Consider the following 23,101-nt stretch of genomic DNA (forward strand, 5'->3'; position numbering starts at 1 on the left):
CTGCATTCCTGACCTTTCTCCCCCTCCTATCATTGGATGCTAAATACATCAAACACGGTTAACTGTCCAAAATTTTAAGGCTACATTGTGATTTGAATTCATAAAGGAATTACAAGGATCCCAAGTGGCCTTTGAAGCAGAAAAAGAGAGTGATTAAGACGTGTAGAAAATGAGAGGAAGGGCTGAGAGGGAGTGGGTAAAGGTCTACAAAGAGCAAGCGTATCTGCACCAAAATTACCTAGCGGGTGGGGTAGGGGTTTGAAGGCTGGGGATCATCCTGGTCTGCACGTAAAGACTTGGCGTTGTGGAGGGAAATGTAGAGACACCTGCCCTCCTGGGAGACTATTTCCGACAGAACTCTGCAAACATGAAAGTCCTGTTCAGAGGCCTGGCAGGACTACTGACGGCCTGACACATGGAGCACCACGGTTTTTCCCAGCATCTGAGTCCTAACCTGTAACATGTCCCCTGTCAAGAGAGGGAGAAGTAAAGGAGAAGACAGACACTGCATATGGAAGAAAGATGAAATAGGGTGTGGTCATGGGGAACCTGAGAAAGAGAGAGAACTGAGAATGTCTAAATGGAGAGACAGCAGTAGCACAGGTTACGTATGGGCACTTCCAGCCTACAAGAAGTAGCCCTAAGAGGATGATGGAGTTCTTGACAACAAATATTATTATTCAAGTTTCATGTACTGTTGACTTGACAGTGCCCAAAGCAATTCCTCCTCTAGTTACCTCTCTGTGTGTAACAACAGCTAAGCAGAAAAAACTTTAACTGCCCCAAACAAAAGCTTTTCTAAAGTGAAGCTTAAAGTGAAAAATGCATGTTGATAATTCAGGACAGATTATACTGCAAGAGTCATATAACTACTCCTAAGTTGAGAGTTTCAGGGCTTAACAATATACATGCATTATCCAGAATAGAAATTGCAGTTGGAATTTCATACTGTTCCACGACCCAAATTAACTTTGTGTATAGACATACATGTAATCTCAGAATTCAGAATAAAAAAATGTAAGTATCGAAACATGTTACTCCATGAGAAAAGCATAGAGTTGAGAAGCGATGTTGTGGCCTGTTGTGTAATGATATCATTCAAAACTTCGCCTTTATTAAAATTTACACAAAAATACATAAAGTGTGAAAGAATACAGTACACCAAGAGGAGATACCATATTGGCAGTGAAAAAAAGAAGTATTCTATAGAAAGTATCAGCAATATTAAGAGATTCTTCTGATGTCCAGCGAAGATGAAGGGTTTTTTGTCCTGTTGGCAAATTGGTCTATCCTTTTTCCAAACAGTCTTCATTCTGATGAGCCGGTCTCTTATTTGTAACCGCAGATGAGTATGACAAAACTTACCTTCTACAAGTTACATTACTAAATATTGGCCCTATTGGCAGCAACCTCCGATCTGCCCATGAGAAGGTAATAGAGACCAACAGCAGGGAACATAAGCTATCCATGTCTGACTGTAGTTTAATAATCATTTGTGCAGACTGTTTTGCTTGACTTTCTTAAATAATGTCATTAATGTTCCTGCTTTTAAGTAAGGTAAAAAAAGGAAGCAAACGTGGAGGATAAATCATTCTGATGATATAACTCCAGTGCAAACAGTTTACCAGTGTGCTCTATATAATTACTTCCCACAGATTTTGAGGTGTGGAATACAATCTGCTTTGCATAATCTTTTGCCTGTATCGGTAAACTCTGTAACAGGGTATTTATCATCTTTATTTTTCCAAGAAAAGTTGTAACTGAAACTCAAGGACGAATGTGTCATTTGAGCTGCATCAGCAATTCAGATTCATGGCCTTCACGTTCTAAAACTCTGCTTGTGTCAAAGCAAGAAACCAGTCTGAGATGACTAGTGAAGCAGGACACTTTCTTCTTAATCTCAGGCAGCTAATACTTTGTTATACCCTGAATATCTTTTTATCCAGTTGTAGCTCACCTCTGCTGGAAAAAGGGGAGCGGGGAAAAAGGCCATTTCTGTTCAGGAACAAGCTCACATTTTTCAAGCCTGTCATTTTGCTCTCTGAATCCATAATGCATTTTAAAGAGGAGGTCAGGTATTTTACTAAAAAAGAAATTACCACCTTTTTTTAGAGCTAGACTGCCCTCTGGTAGAAATGAAGGCCTGACACCCTCACAAAAAGATTGCTGGGTTGTAAAACAGGGTCTCTTTCTTCCATATGGGAACGGGCTCAAGTCCTTCCTCCACCAGCCAAGTTGCAAAAGCAAAAAGGTGGCAATCATCTTTACTCACCTCGTGTCAGAGGGCATCCAGTCATTTTCAGCTGACAAAATGGAGTAGGGGCAACCCCACTCAACCAGTGAAGGGGAATTACCTTCCCCTTTGCATCTGTCACATTTCTTGCCAGGCACAGAGCAGAATTTTCAGAGGGGCGGAGCATCCGCAGCACTTGCTGGCTCCCTGTAGATTTGTGTGTCCCAGATCCTTTGAAAATTATATCTTAAATTAATGTTTTCTTCCACTGGCTAGAAGGTGTTAAACAGCCTGCTCTGTTTTCAGAACTCAGCGACAGTCTTGGGATGCTCCTGCACATTACTCAGAGAAGACCTGGGAGTGCTACACAAAGGGTGTGAAGAACTGTGCCTACCTGCTCCTGAGCCACAACAGGTTCATGAGAAGACAAGAAGTATAGCTCTGCTCTTACTGAAGGAGGATGGACAGAGGCATCCACCATCTTACAAGACCACACCTCTATAGTATTCCCCAAATACTGAGCCTGCAGAGGGACAGGTGATACCTGCCTTCTGGCCTCTTTTCTCCCACTGTATACATCTCTGCTCTGAGCCTACTTCGTTGCTCTGCTCTCAAACATACAACTCTTCAATTCTTTGCCCAGTTACAACTCCCTACGCTACACAGACTTCCTGTTTCCTGTGAATTGCCAACTTGACACTGCCCTGACACCCCTATCCCAGATGCCTGAAGAAAGATCTTTATTCACAAAGCCTTAACCATGTTCCCCATTCTTCCTTACAAAATACTTCTTTTTCCCTCCTGCTATTACTGTCATGTGGCAGCCATGGACCTCTTTTGAGAGACTCTCTTTTTGACAACACTGTCAAACTGCTTCATTGCTGTAACTTGCTGAGCAAGTGTGACTTGATATGTCCCATCTTATTCCCAAGCCAGACTAAAGCTTCAGATGAGCACCCCAGATCAGCAGTAAGGATGGAGGTATGTGGTAGAGCTACTGCAGGGAGGACATCGGAATTCTTTTGGTTGGGGCTGGTTGTAAGCCCTGCACAAGCAGGAAAAGAAGGTAGATGGTCCTGTACAATTTCCAGAGAAACTCTGATTTCAAAACATGCAGTTATTCACTGAAAAGGGTTGCAGAGGGAGACACTGGCAAAAAAACATTGCTTTTTCCTATGGAAATACTGCTGCTGTTGTAGTGTTGCCCAAGAGCTGTACTGTTTTAAAGCAGAGGCATAACAAGAGCATGTTTTCTGGGGGAGGTTATCAATAATCTTTATTCTTGGATGCTGCTGCTGTGTTACCTGTTCTGTCTGTGCCAAGAGCTGCGGGGGACGACTTTCTGTCCCACCATGACCTCGCTGCACATGCCTCTAGCACTTGCCTAAAAGTACAAAGTGCTTGAGTTCCAGCTGGCTTACTTGTCTGTCACTTCACTCCTGAGCAACGGCACCCTTGAACAGGCCAGTTGCTCAAATATAGGATACCTAAGCAATGACCTCCAGCAACAAACTCTGCCAATTTAATCTGACATCCTCCAAACAGCTGCTTTGCTGAGCGATTAGAAGCGCAGCTCCCCCTTCTCTGCCTCATGCCATGCTTATCTGCCTTCCAACACGCGATCCCATTTAATCTTGAGATCTTCTGTGGGCTAGGCCTGGGATATTAAGAGCAAGTGTCCTTTTCCCTTTATGACAACAGAGATGTGAAACTTCTTACTGCTAAAGTGACTTCCACACTTGAACAACTTCTCTTCTTAGTGGTTTATGTGCTGCAACAATTCATTCCCATAGTGACATGTAAATACCAGCAGGGAAAGAACAGGAGAAGCCAAGACTTACAATTTTCAGCAAGCTGGCTGCAGTCACCTAGACACTGGTGTGATGGCTTTATAGCTTTTTGTACAACTTTACAGTGGTTAGTGTAACAGGATGAAATTAAGGAAAGGATCAAGGCAGAATATCAGGCAGAATATCACTTACTGATGGAGAGAAATAAAGTAGTCTTCCTGAGGGTTGTGATGAAATCCTCAGCAAGTGGGGCTTTGAATTAGATTGGGCAAAACACTGGGAAATCTGCTGTGGGAGCAGTAGGTAGGACTGTTTAATGGGATTTTTTCTGTTGTTCTCCCCACCTTTTTTGATATAACTGCCCTCTAGCGGGGTTCCCATTGGAATACTTAGCAGGAGGGGAAACTAGTCTTTGGCACTACTATGTTCAAAATACAATGTGAGGTGGCCATCAAAGCACCTCAGGCTGTCAATCCGCCTGGAATTGACACCATCCCATCATCCCAAGGACAAGAGCATTTCATAATTTGCTGGAGACATGATCCTAAGTCAGCGGGCTCTCGGATGTCAGTTGTGTGCATGCATCATCTCAGGAGCAAGAAGTGAGGTGAAAGGGAAATAGGATGTCTGGAGAAACCCGAGTAGAGTGTTGACAGCTGTGGAACATGTACTAGCAGAAAGCATGCCACAAACCACAAAGTGGGCCTCTTCTGCAGCCTTATGACCACAATCTTGCCTTCTGTCTGCATCTCTTCTTCCCCCTGGGCCTAGACCTAGGTTTATGGTTTTCCCCTCAGCTCTCCTCCCCAAAGACAGATGTGCCGTGTAGCATTGATCAGTTTTCACAGCAGTCTGTTATGATATCCTGATCAGAGAATGCTTTCAATCCAGGCTGGAGGACATGAACTCCTTACTAGAGGACATTTGCAGAGAAGAAGGAATCGACTCCTGCCCTCTCAGGCAGCATTGGCAAATCAATCCTAAACAAAACACACTTAAGAGGCTGCTGGCACCCAACAGTTCTTAGTCTTAAAGCTTTCTGAAGTCCTTTCTTATTTCCTGTTTAGAGGCAAGGAAACCCTGAGACTCAATCAGAAGTGATGGAACTTCAACTTCTAATCGCTGACAAAAATCTTTTGGTCTGAAATTCACATGCAGCCTAGAAAACATTTTTCACTGTTGACCTCAAGCTGAGCACTCATTTGTGCTAGGCACACAGAAATGCAGATCAGGGAGTCCAATATTCCTCCCCAGAAAAACTGAAATAATAATCATCATCAACACAAAGTGCTTGAAACATCTTCTGAGGGCAAATAACCTCTAACAAGTACACGAGAGAACTGCAATTCTGAAAACCACACACATCTAAATCTGGTTTTGTGTTTATAGGGGAAGGCAGAAATACAGATTTTTGAGAAAGACTTGTTTTGCATTTACAAAATACAGAAACTAGTCTGCTGGTGGTGTTGTGATGTTTTAGACTAAGTTAGTGTGTTTCTGACTTGTAAAGTCAGGATTTACCCATGAACAGCAGGAAAAACTATATTATATGAAGCAAGGGGTTGAGCAACCAAATCTAATGTGGTACGGCCAACATGGCCTGAGGAATACTGGAAATGTCCTAATGATCACTTACTCAGTGATCACAGAAAACACACGCGTTAGACAAGCAAAAATCAGTTGTTCATGCTGTGGTCCACCCTGAGCACACTGCTAAGAGTGAAAGCAGTAAAGACAATACTTGGCTCTGTTCCCACAGAAGCTTTATTGAGTATGTAGATACATGAGCCATCATTTGTCTGTAAGCAGAAGGATCAGGTCTTTTCCATGGCTGTTTCCTCTTTTGACATGAGTTCTAGAGAATTGGGATGAGTTGTCCTATTGTACCAAGAGAAACATACCTTGTGCTTCCAGAGGTCACTTTTCAGTGGAAATATCAACATTCGCTTTATAGGTTCTTTTTTACATTTTCAACTGACGATTGCCACGAGGGCAGCTTTAACCATTCAATAGAAGTCCATCTTACTGCAACAGTGACTCTACCTAGTCCTCTAGGTACATAACAATAAGACTCTGGAGCCAGAAGAGCTATACAGCTTGATCCAAGTTCTTCTCCATTCCAGCCTGGGAAAAGGAAGCCAAACTAAGATTTTATGCTGCAATCCAGATAACCTGTTTCAGTTTGACTTGAGTCACATATAGATGATTTTTCAGATCTTTTTGCCCCAGCAACCTTCAGAATAGCCTAGACCAATGTGTTTCTTAAGTCATAGAAGAGAAAGAAAAAAAAAAAAAAATTTTGGGCTCTCATCTAGGGTAGAAGAATACAGGAGATGTGGAACCTATGGACAACACTCTAAGTCAAACCCTTTAACAGCCCAAATATTCCCATAACACTACAAGAATAAAATTATTATTATAATTAAGGGCTAATTTAAGGAATGTACAGTATTTACAGCCGTTAAAACTACACAGAAGATACTAAGTAATATGAGAACAAAGTAAAGGGAAGTAAAGACAGAGCTAGGAGGAGGTTCCCAGGCTCTTTCCTCTTGTACATAACTGAGGAGCACATCCATTTCCTCCTGATACCTTGAGTGGCAAATGCCATTCGGGCCCACCTAGATGTTCTCTTGATAACCTCTCTCCAGGGACTCTCATCTCTAGCACAAGGTTAGAGAGGTTCTATCTTGTTCCACATACATAAATAGTCTATTGCAGCTTATAAAGGGAGGTCATAGCAGCCAATGGGCCTGTCTCCCAGCTTAGCAGGAGTCAATAATGCCCTCTGTTCCCATGGATGTGGGAATTAGTCAAAAGCAGACAGTCTTCTTAGACTACATGAACAGATCTCAGAAGAGTAGAGTGCTTTCTGTAATATCAAGAACAGGCCAAATTCAGCCCTCAGGCCAGTTTACTTCAATTCGGGTATAAGCTGAGACCAACTAATGTCCGTGCCTAAGTTTTCATCCTCAAGACCGGGAAAGCTGATATCTAGAAGGATTTTACTCAGACTGTCATTCATGGTGTCCAGGATCAGGCCCTCCATGAGTGACCGGTTTTCAGTAAAGCCAGAGGCTGGCAGTTCAACAGATGATTGCTTAGTAGACTCATGAATAAAAGCTGGAGAGCTTGTGAGGGGGGCATGAACCATGTCACTGGATTCTGTATTGAGCAGTTCCCGAGGGGACTCAAAGAGGGGATTTTTAAGAGGTGTGCTGTTAAAACCCAGCAAGTCCTGGTTCTCCTGGAGGGGTGTGAATGGCAACTGAAGGGTTCTCACTGGACTGAAGTCTAGCTCGTGACTTCCCTTGGCTAAGGATACAGACTTCCAGGGGTCAAGGACTCCTAGTGGGGGGGTAGCAGTTGCTGAGACTTTGCTGGGAGTGGAAGAAACTGGCAATTTGCTGAACATCTCCTTGACTGGTGTTTTAAAGGGCCCCTCTTCCCCCTGCGAGCAGCTGAGCTGTGATACGTTCTCAAGAGGCTGGCTTTCCTGCAGGAAGGGGGGGTCTGCCCCTAACCGGAAAGGGTCAAAGCCATTGCTTTCTGGCAAAACAAGGACAGGCTCTTCTGAGCAAGGCAGTGCTAGGCGTTGTTTCCTTCTGGATCTGCCCATTTCACGCCTTTCCCGCCTCTTTATAACTAGTGTGTCAGAAACACCCTTAGATGGTGACTTCAGTATGGTGAATTGTTTCTTGTCCTTTGTGGATGAGACTGGGAGGAACAAGCCTGGCTCTTCTTTTACTGTTAGGGTTGAGGCAAATGGGGACAGCCAGTCATCCAGTTGAGAGCCTTCTTCCTCCTTTATAGAGACGCTCTCAGGGAAAGAAGCTGATTCCTCACCAGGCTGGGAGTTGCTCTCCTTTAGGGAATGCGTTGGGGAAAATAAACCTTCATCGCATTGACTCTCCTCCTTGACAGCAGCCATTGGTAAAGAGGATGACTCTTCTGTAGAGAGTGACATCTACAAAGAAACACAAGTGATACGCAGTCAGTAAGCAAGGATCTAACCCACCCAAAATCCAAATGGTAGTGGAAGGAAGAAAAGAAAGACTGGCACTTAAGGGCAGCAGAACAGGTAAGAGGAGGATCTTCAGAAAGCAGTAACTATAACAACAGGTAGAGATTGATCTCTGTGTGAAGTTGATACAGAGAAGCCTACAGATCACATGGGAAGGATTTTAGCTAAGTGACTGGAAGTCATGCCCTTCAGAGCACTTCTGCTATGAGAAACTTCTAGGAGTACAGGCAGAAGGAGAGCTGAATATTTCTGGAAAAGTGTAACCCCTTTGATTCTTCCTTACACTATCTACATGTGAAATAACAAAACGAATGAGGACAGCTTTCCCAGAAACCAAGGAAAAAGAAAAGAAAAAAAATGAGGTTATCAAAAGAAAAAGAGCACAGGAGAATGATAAATCATAGCAGGAAAGAACATAAAGCAGCAGGGTCACAAAGGAAAATAGAATTATGGTTAGACAGGATGGAAGAAGTTAAAGCTTTACAATGTCTAAGCATCCCAGAGCAGTCAGTGAGATGCTAAGAGAAAGACCTGTTTAATAGCTGTTTTGCTTGAGCCCAGAATAACTGGGAACTCCACAGAATTAGCAAACAGCAGGTACTGAAAACCTCTGGGAAGAAACTAACTGCAAATAAACGCTTTTTCAGAAGATGTTCCCTATGTTACGTGTCTCTTCAGAGCTATCAAAAATCTAAATGTTTTAGAGGCAGAACAAAGCCATTTCTCCCTTTCTGATTTCTTCACATCCAGGCAGAAAAGAAAAATTGTCTTGACCAATCCACAGAGCACCCTCCTCTAGTGAATTATAGTCACATCCTTATAGCAAGTCAACTAGCAGGTAACAGTCACCCTAGACACAGAAAAGGACAGCAAGGATTGGCACTGGCTAGTTCCTGAATATGAGCTTAGAGTTTCAGAGCACCTAGTAAAGATGCACTAAGGAACCATAGGAAGAACAGTGTCCACAGAAGGCAAGAACTATAGGAAAAAAAAAAAAAACAAAACCAAACCAACAAACAAACAGAAAAAACTCCACAAACTAACCCCCCACAAAAGAACCAACCAAAAAAAAACCCTCAGAAAACAAGAAACAAGAAACCAACCTTTGGAGCAATGCGCACACGCTTATTGCTCCGGAAAGTCTCTGAGCTGTTGAGGGATGCTCCCTGTGCCATGGATAGAGGAACCTTCATAGAAGGCTGCAAGACAAGAGGCTGACTCAAAGGAAACTGGATCGGAACCAGGTAGGAGTTGATGCGAGGAAGCAAAGGCTTCATCTTTCGGCCTGGAAGGGAAAAGAATGGACTTGCTAGCCTCTTGCCCTTCCTCTACTACCTCTTGAAACCCAGGCACCTAACAGGAAGTCCTTCTAAACACCCCAAAATAAACATCCAATCACAGATAGGCTCACCTGCCTTCTCTGCTGATTTTGAGGATCCAAATCCCAAGCCAGAAGGCCTGATAAACAAGAAAATAGTCCTTCATACAGATCCTAGCCCTCAAGCTGGGGCAAGCTCTGCTCTCACTCCATTTGAGTACCCAATCCCCTCCATCTCTCACATCACATCCTCTCTCAGACACTGCCTTCAGCTCCAAATCTGATAGTAGGAAGCCTAAAAGCTGGCAAACCTGGATAACCATTTCCATTTTTATTCCTAAGGGAATCTGGGATAGTGCCCCAGATTTATGGGACAGATTCTCTTTGGCCTAGGCTGATACAGACACTCACGTGCATTCTGGGGTTCAGTTTTGTTGCTGCTGTTGCTTCCCATGTTCTTCTGGGGATCAGGAAGATGTCGCTTTTGCTGCTGCAGTCATTGTGTAATAAGAAAGAGAAGGAGAAAAGAAAGAGATTTAAAGAGAAGAATCCATCTTTATTCTGCTGCCTCATTCAGAACTGCAAATCCAGAAGCTTGTGCTATGCTAATCCAGAGATAACAGCTGTTAGCACCCAGCACTCATGCCGGCTCTATCCCTGTGCCACTTGCTGTTTTGCAGCCATGCCATCTCAAAGCCAGCTGCCAACCAAAAGCTGTGCAGAAAAAGAGATGGCATGACAGAGCTGTTCCGGCTGTGGACTTTAGTGTAGAAGTGACCTGGTTTCAGTGTCCTCAGTGCCTGAGGAAAGGTGAATAGGATAGCTTTATTGTATATTGGATCTCTATACAAACCACAGAGCAGATAGATGTTCAAGCGGAATAGCAGAGGCAACAGAGGAATCAGAAGTCTAAGCAAATGGAAAGAAGGCCAGGGCTATAGCCGTGACAAAAAAAGTGTTTGACTGGCTGCTGGCAAATCTGTCATTGTTAAAACTGCTGAACGCAAGAGAGACAACAAACAGTTTCATCCTTATAAGAATCACAATGCAGCTGGGTTTCAAAGTGAAAAAGGAGCACAGAGAGATCCCATTCTCTCTGGATCTGAGCCCCACAACAGATTGGGACTGCTGCCACGGAGATGAGGATTTACAAAAATCTGTCTCTTAAGCCTGCTGGTGCCCACTGCAGCCTACTTCAGCAGTAGACTTCTAGTTGCTCAAAGCTGTACAGTTCCACCAGCTGTAGAGAGAGCATATCATTTGAAGGCAATCAACCTTTGGCTCGACTTCTTTCCCCAAAAAGGGTGTGCATGGAGCTGTATGACTAGGTGCAGCAGTGACCCAGTCTCCCTCCCCGAGCCTCTTGTCCTTTCCTTCAGTGACTGGCAAGAGGAGAATGGAAGCCCAAGCCCCGAGCCAGAGGGTAAGTCTTACTGATTCAGAGTGCTCAGGCGATGTTGGTGACCCCAAGTCCAGCGGCTGGTGGCAGCAAAGCATTGAGAGGGAGAAAAATAAGATGAAGTTATCAACCAAAGGGGGAACAAGCGGGACATTTTAACCTTGTATAATCTGAGCAAACAAGAGTCAATCTACCCACCCACTGCAGAAAATACAGAAGGGTCTAAACACACTTATACCAGACTCACAAGCTCTCTTTCTCCCACAAAATGGTACTTCCTAAAATACCTAGCTGGGATAGGGCAATTCCATCCTATGACTGTCTAATCAAACAGCATAGGAAATCCTGGTTGACTTCAGTGGAAAGCTTCTCATTAAGAATTTGAATCAGGCCTATGGAAAGAGGTTGAACAAGCTCACTATTACATTTGGCACACCACCTGAAGAATAAACACATCCCACAGAAGATCCAGTTCATGTGCACAGCCACAGCACCTTTTCTTTCAAATACAGAGCTTGTCTATTTGTGAAGGGAAGTGAATCCAGCTTCTACAAAAAGGCTGATGTCAAAGCAGCTTAACTTTCCTGTTAAAATAAGCTGAATTTGGCTAGTGTGGCATTTAGGAACTGGATAGCCTGTCCCATTTTCTTTGCATGAGGCACTCACCTTAAATACCTGGTCCAATGTCAGGCAACGGTTTGCATCAGGGTGAATAGTCCAGAATGAGATTTTACCATTAGCAGATGTCTCGCGGACAAACATATCATGAAGGGACAGGTTGTGCCGGATGGAGTTCTGGGGAGAAAGGAGTGAGGGGGAGGTTGAAAAGCAGTAGTTTTGTTACCAGCACAGCAGGGCCTACCTGAGACATGACTGCCCTGGCAGAGGGGTTACATTCCAAAGTGTAGACAACATGGACCTTCATATTCACTGCATACCCAGCCAACCCCGTTATCAGTCTCTTATTCTATTTACTCTTGAGATCCCTATTCTTACTCCAGTAATCAAACATCCCATCATCTTGCCTAAGTGGAATAAGAAAAGGGATACAAGAAGTGGAACAGGGAACATCTGGAATGAGAGGGTATTTGGGGTGGGGTGTTGAAATTATTTTCCATCTTGTTCTGCAGGCTGGGGAACAACTTTTCACCTTCATGCAGAAGGCTTACGATATCATCACCCTGTGGTCCACAGCAACTTGAGGGCCTACTTGTTACCTTCCAACCTGGCTTAGCCACATGTTTAAAATACGGGAAATGATCCTCAATCCAGGTATAGATGTCCTTCAGAGTCATACGCTTCTTTTCAGTGCTGTTGATGGCAAACTGGATCATGGCCATGTAGGAGTAAGGAGGTCGTTCTGATACTGAATCCTGCGATGAAGAGGAGGAGGAAGAGGAGGCAGCAGCGGTAGGAATAGCAGCAGCAGCAGAATCTTCTTCAGTCTGAGAGACAGAAGGAATGATACATGAGTGCTCACAAAGTTGACAAGAAGGGCCATGGAACATCCCTGGATCCTCCAGGTTTTGCTGTTCAAATCAGTAAAGGCCAAACTTGGGTTACTTAGAGACAGTGATGCCTAGTTCTTGCAAGTCTTCTGATCCACATGGATTACTTCCCTATCAAAAGTTTTAGCGCGCTCCCTGTTGTCGTCTTCTGCTTACCTTGATTCTTTCCCGCAGAGGCATCTCGTTCTCCTTCTCCGTGTCTTGCTTCACAGAACAGGGACTCAGCCCATCAGATCTCATCTTCCCCAGCCACTGGATGTTAGTGAGACTATTGTCCAACACAGAGCTCATTGTCTCGCCACTGCCTGTTGGGATAACAAGCCCATAGCTCTGCTTACTCACAAGTAACCCTGTTCTCCCTTCATCTCAAGTGCCAAAAGGAAGGCACTAGTCACACTTCACACATCCCTGTCTCAAGATAGGGACAAGATGGTATTGCAATGCTAACGTTTCTCGTGGAAGGAATTCAATCTTGAATTCCTGATTTTATGTGAATCTGCCCAATTTCTGAAAAAAGCTGCAGCCTTAAAAACCAAAACAGGACAATGTTGATGCAGTATTTCAAGAATTCAAGTATTTTTAGCTAAAGGATGAATCTAGTAAGCAGAGGCCAAGGAAGGTGGTGACAAACTCCAACTGAAAGACACAAGACCAAGATACTAGCACAAGACCAAAGTCAGAAGCTCAGATGTCTCCATGTTTTTAAATTGCAGCAATGAAAACTAACATAGTTTTGTTATTTCTGGTGAGGTTAGTTGCAGCAATGCAGCTATTGCAGCTGCCCATGCGTGCCTGTCAGACAGTACTATACTATGGGATAAGATTTATTGTAGCCCAAAAGCTACATAGCTATTTTAAGTTGCAAATACAAATTTGATCTGAGCAGTGCTTCACAGTAAAATCCATCCCACTTCTAACATTTATTCAGCAGCTTCATGAGACAGCCAAAGAGGAAACAGATTTGCCATTTAGTTATTAAAGGATGGGAATCATCTCTTTCTCAAAGCTCTAGGCCCATACGTTTTGTCACTGACTAGGGTACTCTATGTTAGTCTTGAATTCAGTCATAACCCTTTTGATAAATGAAACTTAGTCTTTTGTTCTTCTAGACTTGATTTCCCCAAGACAGCCCTTCTTTTTTCCCCAGCACTAAAATTTTTTGCTATACACCTTTATATGACACATCTTGCACCAAAAATTCACTAAGATCCTTCAGATTTCAGTACATATGCATAGCTATGTAGATTGTTAGAATCAAATCCATAGCTATTTTGTAATTAACAAAATAGTTTTCATTACTGCATACTGAGATCCAAGCACTACACTCATTGGCCCACTTCACATCTCTTTGTCTATCTGTCAGGACAGAAAAAAAAACACAAACCGGTAAAGATTACATACTGTTGCTCTCCTGTTCCTGTCCAACCACAGAATCAATTCCTGAATGCCAGAGCATTGTCCCTCCTGCAAGACCAGATGTCTGTGTAACATTCTTGTCTCTTTCTTTACCATCTGCAGGCTTGGTTGCTGCACTGGGTTTCTTCTCTGACGGGACATGCTGCGATGGCGTTGGACCTGCTGAACGGGACGTGCCCCCACTGCTAATGAGAATGAACTTGTTGGGCCCATTGTTGCCACATTCTTTTCCTTTTGCTGTCAGTGCCTCTATGATGCTCTGGATATCAGCGTTTGTAGGGATGGCCACCACTTGTGTGTTGGGCATGGTAGGATGGTCAATTATCTTTATTCCTGCTGGGAATTTTTGTAGGCCGCAGTCCATTTTGTCTCTTGGTTGGCTGTTGTGTTGGCTGTGCTCCTGCTTAGGAGTCTTTTCATCCTGACCACTGTTCTCATCTCTTGTTGAAGTAGTGAATGCATCCTTCTGTGGGAGGGTCAGTTTCCGTCTTTTGAGAATTAAGGGCCTGCGAGGGCTGGTCCTCATTATTGATCTATACAGTCACTCTCCATTGAAAGGGACAAGAACAAATCCTGCAAAACAAAAGATACAACATAAGAGTGCAGAGGGCAGGAACAGCTAGGAAAGGTGCAGGAAACCACCACGGGGATCTCACAGAGCACACATTCTCAGCAATTGCTACAAAGCTAGAAACAAGGAAGGAAAATAAAAAATGAAAGCATTTAATAAGGTTGACGAGGCTGTTGGAAAATAGTACTGTACGTCCTTCATCCACACCTTGTGTAATCAGGAGAGATATTTGCAGAGTAGGTATCCAAGTTGGGAGCCACAGAGGACATAATAACGAGGAAAGTATGTACATGTGCTTTACAGAAAGGGAGACTAAGACTTAGCTGTAAAGTGATTTGACCAGCATCAGCCAGCAGGCTGGAGGGGAGAGAAGCTAGAACATAGATATAGCAGTCCTGATTCTTAGATCTCATTGCCGAAACCAGCAGATCACACAACCTGAGAGAAAAGGGAATTTAACAGATGGTTTAAGATCTAGGAAGCAGAGATTGTCCTGAACACTACAAAGGCATACAGTAAATGCAGCAGAAGTTAGGTGCTTTAAAATAAATGTAAGGTAAATGTTTTAGTCATTCCTTCTGTAGATTTGTCAAGAACCAGACAAATTCATCATTGGGCAGCATACAATTTAAATGTCAAACTTTTGGGCAACAGACAATTTAGATTATAAAGCAGAGGAGATAAAATTCAGAGATTCTGCTTTCAGGGTAAGATGCAGTGTGTCCCTTCTGAGAACGCCACTTATAAATATCACGCCATTCAAGAATTAGGTGGAGACCATCTCTTGCAGCAAACTATACCAGAAAAAGAAAACACAAATTGTACGTATTGTTTATCATTAGGGATGGCAGGCAGAATAGAAACAAATAACAAAAAAAGAAGCCTTTTGCACTGGTAGATTTGACTGGGCCAGCGAGTAAACAAGAAAATTCTCAGTAGAAATCAGCTGCATAGATACAAACTAGAAAGAGTCCGGCAGATAAAAAACAGAGTTGATGCCCTACATGCAGGGAGGGGACAGCCCTGCCGTCAGGTGCTGCCCAGCAGCCGGACACCACCAATAGAAATGTTCAGCATTACGCACGGGTTGTAGCACCCAGGCACACACATGGCCCTTTGCGATCTGCTCCGCTTCCTTAAAGAGAGATCCCCGTAAGACAACGACACAAGAGTAACCTTTAGCCAGCCCCCAAAAGGTTGCATTCCCCACAGGAGCGAGCCGCTTCCTAAGAAGGCCTCGAGCTGCTTCCACCAGTATAGGCCCAGGAGCAACCCTGTGTACGCAACCCGGGGCTGGTAAGGCGGGGAACGCTAAAGGGCTCCTAGCTCCTTCCTCACCCGCTCCAACCCCAGCCCTGCCACGCTCGCCGGTAAGTCCGTCTGCTTCCCCAGGGCCCCTCCGTCCCAGCCCAGGCCTAGACGCTTCCCTCTCCCAGCCGCCCTACGCTCTTAGCGAGGCTCTCACAGGGTTGCCGGCCCTTGCCTCCGGCCCCGCGGGGAGACACCGGGGAGCGGAAGGTGCGGCGGGGGCGGGTGCCGGGCGCAAGTCGCGACTCACCACCTCCCCGGTCAGGCAGGGGGTACGGAGGGAGGCGGCAACTCCAGCGCTTCCGGCCTCCACCGCCGCTCGCGGCAGAGATCGTTTCCCGGTTTGAATTTGGCGCCCGGCGGCTCGTTAGCATCACGTGCCGGTCTGGACCAATGAGATGTAGCAGGGGGCGGAGCGGATCGGGCCAATCGGCTGCGGCGGCGGGGGATACGGATGTGCCGGTAGCTCGCGCGGGGGTGGGGCCGCTTGGGTGCAGGTGGGTCTGCGCCGGTCCCGGCCCTCCTCGGGGTGTTCGCTCAGCTGGCGCTTGGGGCGCGGGCCCTGTCCCGGGAAAGCCGCCCCAACCCCGGCAGGGGCAGCCCTGGGAGGTTCCCCCAGCCGCGCCGCCTCGGGCTGGGAGCCCTGCCGTGTGGCCGGGCGCCGGCCGCTGGCCTCGGGTGATCCCTCGTGAAGAGCCACCGGAGTTCCAGCGTTTAACGGGTGTTACGGCTGTGTCTGGCTAGGGGGGCTCGCAGGACTCCCTGAGGAGGCTGCGCGTTTGGTAAGCAGTCAGGCTGTTGCAGTCTTACGCATTTGGTAAAGAGAATGCATTTCTCAGAAAATGTTCTCTTTAAAATTCCTCTTCTATGCTAATCTGGTTTTGAATGGAAAATTAAATTCAATGTCATTTCAATTACAACTTATTCACTAGGTAAAAAAAAATAATGCAAGATATCTACAGGAGGGAAACATCAAGTATGTTCTGTATTTCAAAACTTAAAAATTCCTGAAATTAAAAAGTATAGGTAGTTAGCAACTAGAAATGGAAAGACTTCTGGTTATCTTGGCCCTACAATATATCTTGGTGTTACAAAGCAGTTTTACAGATTGAATTGAAAAAAGAAAACAAGTTTTTCTGACTTTAAATTCCTAAACCATTCTTTGTCTGTGACTAGACTAGATATTGAGCTAATGTGAAGAAACTTTCTTTGAATTTTTTTGACAGCTGATGACATAGCTGATTCAATAGGTCAACTACTCCCATTTCAATTTTCTTTTTCTTCTGTCCCAGCAGTTTGAATTTCCTTAAAACTTCAGTGACCAAGTCTATTCTAAATATAGTTGGTTCAGTATTTCAGTATTTTAGTCAGGCCTTATCATAGATGGATGTCTTCCAAATTACTTCTATAATATTTTTATGAAGAAAAATGCATATCTGAGTTTGCCTGTCTTGTATATTTAAAATACGTATTTTCATAAGAAACTGATTTTTCCAGCAATGTTGAGTCTTGCCCAAAGGCCAGTTCAGAACTTCTTTTGCAGTTGGGACCTTGTTTTGTTTGTGTCTCTGTCTCCCCCAATGTATTTGGCTATCAGTTTTTGTGAATGCTTTGCAGCATTTATCTATTCTGCTGTGCATTTCTAAATCTACCTGAAATTCGACAGAAGGTTCAAAAACTACTGGTAGGAAAAAGTCTGCATAGAGATGTGTACACTGTACTGTTGCATAGATGTTTTACTGTTGTTAAATACTAGATCTGTGGTTTCCAAACGTTTGTCTTCAAGTCCATTTATTTGCCTTCTACAGACTTGAGAGCACTTTAGCATCTCCTTGGGGTGCTTTCCTCTTTCTCCAGTTGGCTCTAGCAAGCATCATGAGGTTTCTAAGTCATTTTACCATACCTTTTGATGCCTCCAAAGAAGAAATGTACTCACAAGGCCGGGAAGGCAGAGCTGGTATTCCTTGAGAGGCCGCGAGAGGGACCCGACCATTGCTATGAAATTCCACTACCTTCGGCCGAGAATCCAAGACGTGTTCCTACAAAACCTGTAGACCAGAACACCTCTGCTGCCTGGGTTGGTATAGATTATCCTTCCCCCTGCGTCCCTCAGCAACGATTTTCAAGTTTCTCCCGTATGTCCCAATAGAAACCTACCTGTCCTGGGTACTGAAAATTAGTAGCACAGACCTGAATTCACTGTAGCTGCCTAAAGCATAAATAAGTGCTTTGAGTTGCCTCACATTCTAAACACAACCACTAAAGTCTTGGTTATTTGAAGGCATAAAACTGTGTGCAGTGTGTACTGATTATTTGTCTTCTGAAAAACTAATTCTTGGCAGGAAAACACTGTTTTCTATGGCAATTGAAAACCCTGCACATAATAAACATTAGGGGGAATTTTTTTATTGGCTTGCTGCTTGAAATAACTGCTGAACTCTGAATGTTACCTGTTAAAGTACTAGGTGTTTTGTTTAAATCTGATACTGCTAAATTTAGAGAACATAGGCTTTCACTTCAGGATTATTTGTTCTAACTTGCCCTCTTTTCCATTCTGTGTGTTTTGAATAGTTTCTCTCCATATCATTCTTCTGATGCGCTCCTTTTCTGGTCTGAAAAAATATTCCAGAGACTGTTTGCAGTGTCCTAAGATACTCCTTACATCATGTAATGTAAAGATTTTTTTTTTTTTAAGCAAACAGGTGCTGCAAAGACAGACTGTTTCTATGCAACAATAGTCATCACCTAGGGGAGCTCTGTTTAAACATTATTACTGCTTGACTCTCTGCTCTTCACAAAGCAGGCTCAGGAAGCGTGGTTTCAAACCTGCATGAAACATTCCTTTGTTCTTGGTGACCTGGAGTTATTTTTGTGATGCCTTAGCTTGACGTAGAACATGTTCAATTTTTTTCCTCTTTAATTTTTTTATATGCTTCAGGCAGTTAGCTCTATGGCTTCTGAAACACTAAGTAAAATAACTGCTGTGAATAAGCATTCTTTTTGTTTGGAAGAGGTGGAAATATTCACACTGGTACTTAGCTCTTTGATTCCAAACATACAATGATTCTAAAATTTGTTTGAAACTATCAGCACTGAAACTGTTAGATATTTTTCCATTTGAAATTCCTGGTAGGTTTGTAACTTCTTGAAGCATCCTCTGCAGAGTTTCTGTCAGCTTGTTCAGTGGCAACTGATTTTCTGCTACTCTCTTCTTGATGTTATCTAAGTTTTTCATACCTTCTTGACTGCTAGGCTCCTGCACTGGTAAAGCCTACCCTACATGTTCTCTGAAGCCAGGAAGTCATATCCTCAAAGTCAGTGGTTCACCTATGTTCTTTTCAGTATGTGCTAGGATACAATTATCAGGAAATCATTTCTATCTTTTCCTGCACAAAGGCTTTGCATTCAAACAGTTCAGTTGTATAGCAGACGATCACTATCCTTAATTAAATTGCACTTAGTTTTTTGAGGGACTATGTAGTAACTTAGGAACACTGAAAGGGATCTGTAGTTATTATGGCGAGAACCCATTTGGTGTGCTCTAGGGAAAAGCAAATTGCAAGAAATGGAACCTGACTCTTTTTGTTGATACCCAGGGAAAAAAGAATACTGTAATAGAAGGTATTTGAGTAAGAGTCCAGAATCTTTCAAAGAATTGAAAGATTGGTAGATTGTTGAGCTTTGGCCATCTTCTATAGAAAGCCGATTTTAGAAGTGGCTTTTGGGTGATCTGTTACTCCAGAATACAGAGATTAACTATGTTTTGAAGTAAAGAAGTTTTGGGGGAATATTCTGAAAGCCTTATTAACATAATCTAAAGTGATGGAGCTAAGAGGGCATCCTTTAAATCATTTTATATTCTCTCAGTTCAACTTGTTCAGGGAGACTGAGGATGTAGTTCACTGAATCTACTCAGAGTTATGCTAAGACACAGAAAGAAACAGGATCCAGCTCTGAACTGTTTTAAATCTGCAGGGGTTACAAGAGTAGATGCAAGTTAGACTTTTCTTTAAAACCCAAACCCTGAGTGCTTTTTAAGTTGCCAGAGAATAGTTCACTTGCACCCCAATCACTTTTCAGACAAGAATGGCAGAACATGATGTTGAAGTCCAGAGATATCTCCTGCTTAGCAGCTTGGTTAGTGACCGATTTGCTTTGCTGCCTTAATGAACACACAGAAAAAAGATGGGATAGGTGGGGGAATAGAATCAGGTTGGCATTCCTTTGTCTGGAGAAAATTGTTGTTTTCTTATTACTATGCCTTCCCCTTTAGGTGTGCCCACAATTTGAAACAACTAAGCCAGTGGTGTTGAAAGCATGCCAGAAGCATCGTGGTCCTCACAAACCCCAGAATCAGGATGCCAATCACAGTTCGCTTCATGCAGGAGGAGCTCGTCGAAGAGCTATAGCCTGCAAATTTCCTCCTTTAACTTTTGAGAATCCAGAAGGATATGCAGTCCACCCCTCACATCGTCCACATTGCTCGAGGAAGAACACACAGCACTCTCACAGCCAGAAAGGGACAGCAGCAAAAGCCAACATCCAGGTGAACAGCCCAGAGAACTGTGGAGAAATACCTTTGTTACCTGCTCCCCAGCCTGTGGAGCCAGAAGTCTTTAATCCACCAGATGTAGAGACGCCACAGGTGCCTTCCGTAACAAACTGGAGATGCAGCAGCACTCTGCCACAAACAAGCAGTCATGCCTGGCATCCAGAAAAAGAGCTGGCATTCAGTATTGATCCCTGTGGGAGAGGAGAGTCAGCAGCAGTACTGGTTACAGATACTCCCGAGCATGAGTACGGAGTAAAGGTTACTTGGAGACGGCGGCCTCATCTAATGAAATACCTGCGGGAAAGAGGGAAGCTGAGTGCTGCTGACATACTGGTGAAGGCGAACCCCGAGCTCTCAAGGAGACAGGCCAACGTCTAACTTGGTGGGAGCAGTAATTTTGTTGTGTGCAAAGACACGTCCAAACAGCCCATGTTCCTTTCGAGGAGCAGCCGGCTGTGCTGCGGCTGGCTGATCCTCCTGAGAACCGCCGCAAAGGCGCGGGGGGCGGATTTCTTGGGGATGGGGGTATGTTGGGCCGGGCTTCCTTGGGGAAGGGGTGGCTCTGAAAAGAGCTTTCTAATCTACGTGGCTTCTGGTGGAGGCTATTGCTGCAGCCCCGGAGGAGGCGGAGGACAGGGAACAGCAGGGTCCGGCCCTGTCCTCCCCCGGGGGGCCCGGCGGCCCGCGCGGGAAGGGGGCAGGGCTGGGCTCCTGCCCGCCGCCAGCAGCCCTCGTACTGCGCATGTGCGGGGCTCGTCCCGCCCCGCTGAGGGGCTTCGTGGCCAATGGGCGGGCCACGTGCTGCGCCTTCGGCCAATGGCGCCGCGCTTCAATACCGAGTTCCGTTGCCAAGGGTAGCGGCGAGGCCGGGGCTGGGCGCGGCGGCCGGGGCCCCATAGCAACGGCGAGGCTGGGGATGGAGAGCGCAAGGGGCCGAGGTGGCCCCGCCGGCGGCAGGTGAGAGGGGGGCCGGGGGTCCGGCCCAGGGGGGCGGCGGGGCCGCGCGAGTGCCCGGCCTGGGTCCTGCGGGGCTGTCTGCGGCCCGGCCCCGCACCTCGGTGAGGGCGGCTCGGTCCGGCGTTTCCCCGTCCGGTTCCACCTTCCGGCGGGCGGGCGCGGTTTCGGGGAGGTGGCGTCCCCGGGAGCAAAACGGACTGGGCCGGGACTGCCCGGCGCTGCGCGCAGCTCTGCCTCGCATCGCATCAGAAGCAGCGCACCCGGCCGCGGGGCGCCCGGTGCCGGGCTGAGCGGCCGCAGCGGGGCCTGGGCGGGCAGAGCCGCACGCGTCTGTGTGCCGTCACCGCAACTGCTCGCGGCCGCGCGCGCGTGGGGCGGCACGCCGCGGGGCGAGTACCCGCGTGGTAACGTCGCGCTGCTCGGCTGGGTGCTGTGGCGACGCTGACCTGATACCATCCGCTGCCAGCAGGCGCCCAACAGCGGTGTGAAGCCCGGCTGTTATCTTATGTGCTTAACTCTTCACCGTTATATGTTGTGCATCATCTAAATACTTGTAGATTAAACTGGTTTTGTGGGGTCTCGGTCCACTCTGCTTGTTTCTAGGTGCTGCCGAGAAGCATTTATGCAGTGTTACTCTGCTCTTCAGTTGCTAATGAAGCTCTTGGGGTAGCATACTCCGTGTGCCGTTTCACAGGAAAGAGGGGAATAACTGGAAGGAACTTAACTGATGTAATAGGAAAAACAACTGTGAACTTCGGAAAAGAGATTTTGGAAAGATATTATGCCTGTGGCACGTGACTAGCTCAAAACCAAAATTAGTTGAAATTAAATGTGAGGATACAGGAAGTCAGTGAAAATGGGTTTTGTCAGAATTAATGTGATTGTAAAATCACTGGAAAAAATATCTTCTGTGCCTCTGATGTTTGGATGGGGAAAGGAAAAGCAAGTAAAGGGAGAAACCTGAACTTCTAGTAGTTGAATTACAATGAACACAGTGTAGAAGAGAAACAGTATTTATTTATGACATACTCTTGGTAATTTTAGCTGAGGGTGAAAAGAGGCAATAGAGTTAGAAGGGATCCTGTAATTGCTTGGGTCCACCAAATATGCTGTGAAACATTAGAGGATGACTTCTTTATGCAGACTTTAAAGGCTGAGGTTTGTATACCAATTCTGGCAACAAGTTTTGAAAAACTGATGACACGCTGATGGCACATAAATTTCCTTGCATAGATATTAGACTTTTAAGTTTGACAGAGTTGAAGCTACAGGAAATGATGCTGCTTTTCTGATAACAATTGTACTAGTATAATTTCTTTCTGCTAAGAAACTTGTTTTGCATACTTTTATGGGTGCCTCACAGAAATAGCCTAGAATAGCATAGAAATGAACCATAATGGCAGTTCATGTGATAGCTGCTTCCCTCCCACCCCCAGTTTATTAAACAAACATTTCCTTAACTTTCTTTAGTCTCCATGGTTAAAGTAAGAAAATTAGAATATATGAACCTAAATAAAAGTACGTAGTTTTTAAATAGTTCCTTGAGGCCTATTGTTTTTAGGGGTCTGACTCTGAACTTAGAAGGTTCAACAGCACTATAATAAACTGCAGGAAGACAAAACACTATATTCTTAAGAATAATCTTCTTTTCATGAGAAGAGAATAGTAAAATTATCCATAAATCACTAATTTGGTCATTAGAACTCTTGTTTGGTAAAATAACTGTCAGTTGTCCAGACAGTGGTTTGTATAGAAAAAGTAAATGTGATACATAATAACTGGCAGTTCATAGCAATGAAGATACTACCTACCATCTTATAGAAGAAAGGCTCTGTAAAGTTTAAAAAACCTGTACCTGAGAACCAGTTGGCAGCTTTTTTTTTTTTCCTGAGGTGGAATACCTTTACTGTTGAGCAGTATGTAAAATACACATTAAGATATAAAAAGTATTTTATTTCTGGTGGACAGAGGTGAAGGAAACAAGTCAAAAATAATTGCGTATAGTTTTGTAAACATGCTGTGGGA

The 23,101-nt window shown here is 44.7% G+C and overlaps 3 protein-coding genes across 6 annotated transcripts in view; 2 read left to right on the forward strand and 1 right to left on the reverse strand.

The window, feature by feature from the left end:
* Nucleotides 1-5,775: 5,775 nt before the first annotated feature.
* Nucleotides 5,776-14,257, reverse strand: FOXM1 (forkhead box M1). 2 transcript variants are annotated; one of them, XM_075163887.1, is made up of 8 exons: nucleotides 13,674-14,257; nucleotides 12,429-12,577; nucleotides 11,982-12,209; nucleotides 11,431-11,559; nucleotides 10,800-10,844; nucleotides 9,777-9,852; nucleotides 9,151-9,332; nucleotides 5,776-7,990 (listed from the first exon to the last, which is right to left on the reverse strand). In XM_075163887.1, the coding sequence occupies exons 1-8, from the start codon at nucleotides 14,212-14,214 to the stop codon at nucleotides 6,938-6,940; spliced, it is 2,403 nt and encodes an 800-aa protein (XP_075019988.1). In that variant the 5' UTR covers nucleotides 14,215-14,257; the 3' UTR covers nucleotides 5,776-6,937. The 2 variants fall into 2 exon arrangements, with proteins under 2 accessions (XP_075019988.1, XP_075019978.1); XM_075163877.1 differs by having other exon boundaries at nucleotides 6,857-7,990; nucleotides 9,777-9,855.
* Nucleotides 14,258-17,396: 3,139 nt separating this feature from the next.
* On the forward strand, nucleotides 17,397-20,694 carry RHNO1 (RAD9-HUS1-RAD1 interacting nuclear orphan 1). The gene is made up of 2 exons (XM_075163940.1): nucleotides 17,397-17,644; nucleotides 19,841-20,694. The coding sequence occupies exons 1-2, from the start codon at nucleotides 17,477-17,479 to the stop codon at nucleotides 20,495-20,497; spliced, it is 825 nt and encodes a 274-aa protein (XP_075020041.1). The 5' UTR covers nucleotides 17,397-17,476; the 3' UTR covers nucleotides 20,498-20,694.
* A 236-nt stretch (nucleotides 20,695-20,930) lies between these two features.
* The window catches only part of TULP3 (TUB like protein 3), a 34,061-nt gene continuing 31,890 nt past the window's right edge, over nucleotides 20,931-23,101 (forward strand). The window contains exon 1 of one of the 3 annotated variants that reach the window (XM_075163906.1): nucleotides 20,931-21,076. In XM_075163906.1, coding sequence (XP_075020007.1) covers nucleotides 21,036-21,076 — 41 coding nt within the window. In that variant the 5' untranslated portion in view covers nucleotides 20,931-21,035. The remainder of the gene's footprint in view (nucleotides 21,077-23,101) is intronic. The other 2 variants (XM_075163897.1, XM_075163928.1) reach the window with 2 other exon arrangements.

The sequence above is a fragment of the Calonectris borealis genome, chromosome 1, assembly GCF_964195595.1.
Source record: "Calonectris borealis chromosome 1, bCalBor7.hap1.2, whole genome shotgun sequence".
Classification (NCBI taxonomy): domain Eukaryota; kingdom Metazoa; phylum Chordata; class Aves; order Procellariiformes; family Procellariidae; genus Calonectris; species Calonectris borealis.

Bases quoted from the DNA above. Each gene is read 5' to 3' on its own strand.
- RHNO1 (XM_075163940.1), top strand. From the start codon at position 17,477: ATGCCTCCAAAGAAGAAATGTACTCACAAGGCCGGGAAGGCAGAGCTG. The intron at 17,645-19,840 runs GTTGGTATAGAT...CTTCCCCTTTAG, and splicing joins AGAACACCTCTGCTGCCTGG to GTGTGCCCACAATTTGAAAC.
- FOXM1 (XM_075163877.1), bottom strand. From the start codon at position 14,214: ATGAGGACCAGCCCTCGCAGGCCCTTAATTCTCAAAAGACGGAAACTG. The intron at 12,578-13,673 runs GTATGTAATCTT...TTATCCCAACAG, and splicing joins ACAGGAACAGGAGAGCAACA to GCAGTGGCGAGACAATGAGC. The intron at 9,333-9,776 runs GTGAGTGTCTGT...TTTCCCTTCCAG, and splicing joins AACTGAACCCCAGAATGCAC to GCCGAAAGATGAAGCCTTTG.